Source organism: Chinchilla lanigera, unplaced genomic scaffold (genome assembly GCF_000276665.1).
Source record: "Chinchilla lanigera isolate Chin_1 unplaced genomic scaffold, ChiLan1.0 scaffold00006, whole genome shotgun sequence".
NCBI classification, from domain to species: Eukaryota; Metazoa; Chordata; class Mammalia; order Rodentia; family Chinchillidae; genus Chinchilla; species Chinchilla lanigera.
This window is the reverse complement of record NW_004955407.1, coordinates 30,238,816-30,246,794: the sequence shown is the minus strand read 5'-3', so window position 1 is coordinate 30,246,794 and position 7,979 is coordinate 30,238,816. Positions and strand designations below refer to the sequence as shown.

At 34.0% G+C, this 7,979-nt stretch overlaps 2 protein-coding genes across 3 annotated transcripts in view; both read left to right on the top strand.

Moving 5' to 3' along the window:
• Positions 1–3,333: 3,333 nt before the first annotated feature.
• Positions 3,334–3,483, top strand: LOC106146982 (keratin-associated protein 20-2-like). Its single transcript, XM_013506333.1, has one exon. It carries the CDS (start codon positions 3,334–3,336, stop codon positions 3,481–3,483), a length of 150 nt encoding a protein of 49 aa, XP_013361787.1.
• A 4,094-nt stretch (positions 3,484–7,577) lies between these two features.
• LOC102010548 (keratin-associated protein 20-2-like) overlaps positions 7,578–7,979 on the top strand; it is a 4,357-nt gene continuing 3,955 nt past the window's right edge. The window contains exon 1 of one of the 2 annotated variants that reach the window (XM_005375651.1): positions 7,578–7,656. In XM_005375651.1, coding sequence (XP_005375708.1) covers positions 7,578–7,656 — 79 coding nt within the window. Of the gene's footprint in view, positions 7,740–7,979 lie in introns of those variants that run through there. The other variant, XM_013506303.1, reaches the window with a different exon arrangement.

Here is a 7,979-nt window from a genome sequence, read left to right as displayed (position 1 = left end):
TTTGAATATTTTACTTGGAAAATTTCTATTTATTGAATAAAATATGCACAGGCCATACGTTCAGAAATTTTATGTGGAGGTAAATACAACATGTCAAAACCACCCTAATTCATTGATAAGTCCTTCGCTGAATGTGCCTTAACAAGGTAAAACGATTGCAAGTCATTTGCTCTGTCAACTCCTAAGAATGGCAGAAATAGATGGTAGTGATTGTCACTGCATCCGGCCCCTATACAGAAGGGCTCACATTCCTATCAGGAATCCTTCACCTCCCTTTATATATAAAAAGACAAAAAGTACCATTGAGTCACAAATGGTGCTTTTAAACCTGAAATTAAGATCATGAAGATGGTTATTCAGATAGCCTAAATTTGGTAAAGCCAATTAATCATGAAAGAAGGAAGTATGATTTTCCCCATATTATTAATTCATTTTCTTAATAGTCTCAAGGTGCTGAATATATGTTGGGCAATTTGGTAAATGTTGGATTTTATGTTATCATTTGATTTACAGTATCTTTAATTTCTATGCTCATTGTAACCTTGTAAAATCATTAACACAGTATAAAGCATTGTGAGAAAAGTGTGGAAGAGAGTACTTTCCAGATAATGCTATAACTATGATGCATGAAGTAATCATAATTTTGAATAACATACACATTTTCACATTCCTGTCTTAAATATTTTCACATCGGGGGCATAACATTTTCAATTTTGAATATGCTATCTCCTATAGTTTGTGAGAAAAAAAGTAATAACTTTCAGTAGAAATCTTTTAGATCTCTTAATCCACAGGGTTAAATGAAGTCTTTGTTTTTTTTTTCGGTATTGGGAATCGAACTCACGACCTCGTGCTTGCCAGGCAGGAGCTGTGCCGCTGAGCTAATTCCCCAGCCCTAAATGAAGTCTTTGTAACCACAATTTCTTTCCTGCAACATCAGGATGCCTGAAGGCAGATCTTTCGACTTTAACATGAGGCATTTTCTCCATAACAAGAAAACAAACAACTCAGATACAAATGGACAGTAGTCTGAACAGACACCAAAGAGAATTATAAATAATAAATGAGTGGATGAAAAGATGCTATCATATGCTATTAAAAATTTACAAATTATAACAATGAGACACTACTACAGATCTAGTAATACTTAAAACTCTAAAAATACCAAATATTGACAAAGATGGGGAGTAATGGGAATGCTTGTTCGTCCTGGTGTTAGTGCAAAATAGTACAGCTACTTTGAAGAGAATTTGGCAGTTTCATACAAAAGTAAATATACTTTGCAATCTGGCAAATATGTTTCTTAATATTTATCAAAAAGAATTGAAAATGTACATCCATATGAAATCCTGTGTATAGAGGTTTACAGAAGCTATTCATAATTGCCTAAAATTGGAACCAATTACAATGTCCTATATTGCGTGAGTGGATAAAATGTAGTATATCTTGAAAATTGAATATTTTTCAGCACTAAAAAGAAATTAACTATCAAGGTAAGGAAAAACATAGAAGATATTTGAATGCATGTTGATACATTAAAGAAGCCAGTCTGAAAAGACTATATATCTGTGATGCTCTGTAACACCTGAAAAAGATACAACTAGTTAGCCAATAATATGTTTAAGGGCTAACCACAGATTTTAGGGAAAGGGAAAAATAAATACGTAAAGCAAGGGATGATTTTAGGATAATGAAAATATTCTGCAGGTCACCAGTCCTGCGGATATATTATGCAATTTCAGTTCCCTAGAATGTGCAACGAAGGTAAACTCCACTCTTTAGTTAATCATAATGCATCACTATTGGCTTGTAATGCAATAAATATTGCACAATAATGTAGATAAGACAGGAAAGTGAAAGTGGAGAATATATGCTTTCTGTTCACATTTTCTGGATGTTTGAAAGTAAGAAGTACTGTGCACTTTCTTTCCAACAGTAATTTGTTAGCACAATTCTGGCAATTTGTTCAGCTGTTCTCAGATGAAGGCATGCCTTGTCTAGCAGATCATATTTTCATGCCTGCCTTGTGTATTTGATCATATTTTCATGGTCTTTAAAAGAACCACATTCTTGTATATTATATCACATAAAAGTACAAAAACATCTTAATACTAGAGCATGGTGAATTTTCAGACACAAAGTACTTCTTAATCAGAATTTGATACAAAACTCACATGGCATTCATATCTCAGAATACTACTCTTATGGCTTAAATAACAAGACCTCATGCCCTTATGTATTAAGAGTTTGATCCCCAGTATAGCAATATTCAGAGGTGGAACCAAGAGAGATAATTGGATCAATGGATTGACATTGTGAGACAAATTAAACCCTTCCTCTTTCGAGCTGTGCGTGTCAATATTTTGTCCCAGTGCCAGAAAGTGATTATACTTTTGACTACACCTGTTTCTATTTAGTGGTAGCTCTTAAGTAAAACCTTTTCCGATTTTGAAGATTGTGGATTTTATTTTTTGCCAATATTTGATAATAGCACAAATAGATTTGCACAAATAGGCTTCTTTTGATCTATTTTTAAAACATTTATAAATTTTACTATTTGTTTCTCTTCTGCTGTATACAATTTCAGTATAAAGCATAAAAGAATTTACCTATTTACACTTGCCAACTATTTTTATTTCTGATTTTAAATCGTTATGAATATCGAGCTTAAAATCATTTACATATTTCCTAGCATACAAATGTAGGTATCTAAGGCAGTCATTGCTATAATCATATTGCATTTAGAGGCCAAAATAATCTGGCTTTCATTAAATTGTAGATCTCGGTTTTTTACAAGTGATTCTTGTCTTCCTTAAAAGTTTATTGATTCTTATTTTCCAGATTATGTTGGTCTAATTCTAGTGAGCTCCAAAACACATGAAAAATATATTAGTGCTATTTATCTTTAAGATTTGAGGAGTCATCTTATGATTATTTGTAGCTGAAACTTAAGAACAAAAAATTATGCATATTAATGGGGTACCATTTGATATTTTGGTGTATGAATTCTTTGAATAATGTTTCAATCAGTTAAACATATCTAACTCATCAAACATATTTTGTTATGTCCAGTTTGTTTTTTAAGGGACATAATTGGATGGTGGATTCTTTGCATAGGAACAAAATGATTTCAATAATGAGTATCTTGTTTTCACAATTAGTAAAGATCTGGATGACACTGTCTGACGCTCATTGGTCAGATGATAGGATAGTGTACTGCCTGTGGTTTCCCCACCCACCACCAAAGGGGTATAAAAGGCCCCTGCAGACAGTGACATCCAGACCAAGACACCAACTTCCAGATCCTCAACTGCACGATCCACTCCTGACACCATGTGCTACTATGGCAGCTACTTTGGTGGCCTGGGCTATGGCTATGGCTGTGGTTGTGGCTATGGTGGCTATGGTGGCTATGGTGGCTATGGTTATGGCTGTTACCGCCCCCTGTGCTGTAGAAGATACTGGTCCTATGGCTTCTACTGAGGAGTTTCCACAGCTTCTTAGCCTATTGGCTACAACCTGCTGATTTACTGCAACAGTCTCCAATTTTCTTTACATGATAAATTTTTAATATTTTCAAAACACCAACTACAAACTACAATACATGAAAAGCAAAAATATGTAACATGCTTTTTTAATTCATAAGTGTCTACTGAATAATTTGATAGGTTGTAGAGAAGTTTCCCTATTATTTTCATAATGCTGTGTAAAATATAATGAAATTAAACCCTCAAGTTTTATATAAACAGATTTATTATTAAATAAATTATTTCATCATAATTGTTGCTGTTGTTGGCTGCTATATTATGAGTTTTGCTTATATGTTTTTGTGTGATTCGTTACAAGTGTGTGGTTGTTAAGTTGTGGGAAAGATATTAAGACAGAAAGGGAAAAGAAGGTAGGGGAGAGTGGAAGGAGTCAAAGGTAGGGAGAAACACCAGCCAAATTTTATATCCACCCTTAAGTTTAGCAAATTACAGTTGGATCAATAGGGAATCAATATATGAGAGAGAATGGACTGGGATAGAGATGAAAAACTTATTAAATTTTATTGCATACATGTACCAACTACTTACGGAGGATCTGATTATTCTGTGTTGCGAAGATGAGCAATAAAAAATAAAAACTTAAAAAAATACCATCCTGGAAATGATATAACATCAAAATATCGAGTTTAACATGAAACAATTTTTACCGTGAGATAACTGACAAATTCTGAAATTGCATAGGTTTGTATCCTAAGAGGAGAGTAGACTATTTTAAGAGATTTTACCCATATCAAACTGTGGAGTAAATAATCCAGAGAGTTCAGAACTTGCTAAGAGCCACTCTCAATTGAAAAAAAAATACCTCTTATAAGGTAGGCCTAGAGTTAAACAGATCCTGGCCAAGAACCTTATCCCATGATAGTCTTTGCTTGAAATATGGCAGTTGGTCTACCTCTTTCTTTCCCTCCTTTTCTTTCTTTCTTCTTTCTTTCTTTCTCATTCTTTTTTCTTCTCTCCTTTCTTTTTGTAGATGAATCTGTAACTGTGTATTGCACAGCCAACAATTTCTGAGCACAAGTGTTCCTTCAACTAAGTTTCCAGAGGCAAAGAGCTATACATGAGGGACACCACACCCAGCCCAGAAAACCGTACGTGTTCCAAGAGTCTAGGTGCAACCAAAACAACTTCCCATGTGAGATCCAGTGTATTTATGGATCCTCATAATGTTAATAAACAGTATCAATAGAAAATTTTGTGGAAGTATGGAAAAGAGGTAACATAATAAAATCTAACTAAAATGAATAACATACTGGACTTCACAAATGAAAAATAATATAACAGATATAATTCATAAATAAAAAGTCATTAAAGGATATTTGACATATAAAAATGAATTCATCATAAATTAAATTTAAATTCTAGTTCTCAAAAAAGTGAGTTATATAGTTAGCAATTCAATAAATTCAGACAAATGTACATTTTCTAAGAACCACGGAAATCTATATGGTGAAATCTAGAACTATTTTGGGTGGACTATCATTTGAATAAAAAATTTTGACCACAGAGAACACTGAATAAAACTACAAAAGAGGCAATGAATTATAAATTCTAGTTAAAATATAAACAGCATATTGGAATTTGCAATATTAAAATAGATTAAGAAACATAACTACTATATACATATATATTAAGGTGGAAAAATTCAGCATGAAATCAAAGGTAATACAGTTAAGAATCCAATAAATTTAAGTAAATTATAAAACTGAAATATACGTTAGTACTGTATAGTCAACTAAAGCCTAAATAACAAAAGTGGAATGCAATATACTAAATAGTATACAAAGGCTGTGCAAGATATCATGAGATGGAAAACTGTATAGTATTTAGAATTCAGTAAAAGAAACAAATATAAAGTGGAACATTTCTCCGCAAATCACCAAGGCTATTCACTGCCAAGGGGAAGGATGTCAATTACAACAATATGGATGACAATAAAAAGAATGGAAAGGGGCATTAGCAAGGGTTGGAGTGAGCTCAGTGGGGAGGAGTAAAGGATTAAAGAGAACCAAGTTGCTTTGTCCATGCAAATACTCCTCAGATGAATGCAAACTTTAGGTACTGCAAATACGTACTAATAAAATAAAATTTGAAAAAGAAAACAGAAAGAAAAAATAAAATGATATGTACGCATATCTTTCATTAACTAAAAATTAAGTACAAAGCCCAAATCGTATTTTTAATTAAATGAATATGTTACTTACTAAGAGATAAAACTGACAGTGAAACTGTCTATAGAAAGAGAGCTGGAAGGAAAAGTAGCAATAACTTAAGAACAATTATGTGCAGGCAGCAATGTAGGATTTCTCATGGTCAAAAATGCTCACATGACAAAATAAAGTAAAAGGCATAAGTGAAATATGAAACATGCTCTCAATGATGAAGAAAATAAAATTGTTATGATGAATAGTGGAAAACACATTTTTTCAGTTGTTCAAAATTAGAAATGATGGATTTGCTAGGGAGAGGAGAGTTGAGACAAAAAGTACATTGAAAAGTAATGAATTAAAATGAAAAGGAATGATAGTCATGTACTTATAACAATTATAATTCCTTCTGAGTTTTTCACAAACAAAAAATGAGATACATGGAACTCATAGGATGCATGAGATACATGAAGCTCATGAGATACAGAGCTCATAAGATATATGAGCTCATGTAAAACAATATGCACAGAACACATAGCTCTAGGCTACTTACCTCATTAGGAGAGAAGAAATATTAAAATATATTGCAACAGATTGTCATAAGTCAACGAATCTGTGAGAGTCAGAAAATACAAAAATTGAGTGGGTAGTAGAACTACTGAAGGTAAAAAGTTAACTTTTGGAAAAGTGATGTGTGCACAAGCAATGTAAGTGTTCTTACATATCAGTTCGAGGAATGTAGACAGTATTTTATAAGAATAAAAAGCCAGTATTTTGGAATTTGGAGGCTTCTCTGTCAGTATCTCAACACTACATTATGTGATGTGGTGTCAAAGTACCCCTAGACCGTGTGGAAATGAATGGATGTTAATGTTTCTCTATGAAATATTATACCCCCAAACCATAAGAGTTTGTATAACACTAAATTAGGGTATTAAACAGCAGGGATTATTCTTTCCTTTCTCACCATTAGTACAGTACTATACGTGCCTGCCCCTTCATGTATGGTTACAATTATCACTTGCTCTAAGCTCACTGTGGACAGGCGGATATCTGTGCTTGTAGCCTATTCAAAGGTAAACACTGATTTTTAGTACAGAAGTATGAAAAACATAAGTCAGATTTGTGGACGGAGCATCTAACCGAACTGTGGAGTTTTCTGATTATATCTGTAATACGGGTATATGGAGTGACACAGACAAGCACAGAATATATAGAGTTACTACCCGTACAGTGGTTACTTATTTTTTGGAAGTTTAAAATCATTACACAAGGAATAATTTCAGATTAAACTTCAACTGCAAACACATATGATATGATCTACCCCAAAATTAGCAGTAACAGCCCATCTGAGTAAGAATCAAGAATTTTCTAGAGATAAGAGTTTCAGAAAGTATGGGGCATAAAGAAAGAAGGATGAAAGGGTTGGATGGAGGAAGGGAAGGGGTGAAGAGACAAACAAAGGAAATATAGAAGTACAAAGGGAGGAAGGAAGGGAGGAGGGAGGGAGTAGAAAAGAAAGAAAGGAAATACTAGTACCTGTGGAGGAATGGAGACAAAACAAAAATAAAATGTGCTATTTTCATGCTTTGTACCATAACTTGTAATCATGTCATGCGTTCAATTTTGTTTTTAAGGGCCATAATAGGATGGTGAATTCCTGGCATAGGAGCCAAATGATTTCAGTAATGAGGATTTTGTTTTCACAGTTAGTAAAGACCTTTATGACATTGTCTGAAGCTCATTGGTCACATGATAGGATGGTGCACTGCCTGCGGCTTCCCCGCCCACCACCAAGGGGGTATAAAAGGCCCCTGCAGACAGCGACATCCAGACCAAGACACCAACTTCTAGATCCTCAACTGTGCAATTCACTCCTGACACCATGTGCTACTACGGCAGCTACTTTGGTGGCCTGGGCTATGGCTATGGCGGCCTAGGCTGTGGCTATGGCTGTGGCTATGGCTATGGTGGCTATGGTGGCTATGGTTATGGCTGTTGCCGCCCCCTGGGCTGTAGAAGATACTGGTCCTATGGTTTCTACTGAGGAATTTCCTCAGCTGCTTAGCCTATTGGCTACAACCTGCTGATTTACAGCAACAGTCTCCAATTTTCTTTACATGATAAATTTTTAATATTTTCAAAACACCAACTACAAACTACAATACACGAAAAGCAAAAATATGTAACACGCTTTTTTAATTCATAAGTGTCTACTGAATAATGATACTTTGTAGAAAAGTTTCCCTATTATTTTCATAATGCTGTGTAAAATATAATGAAATTA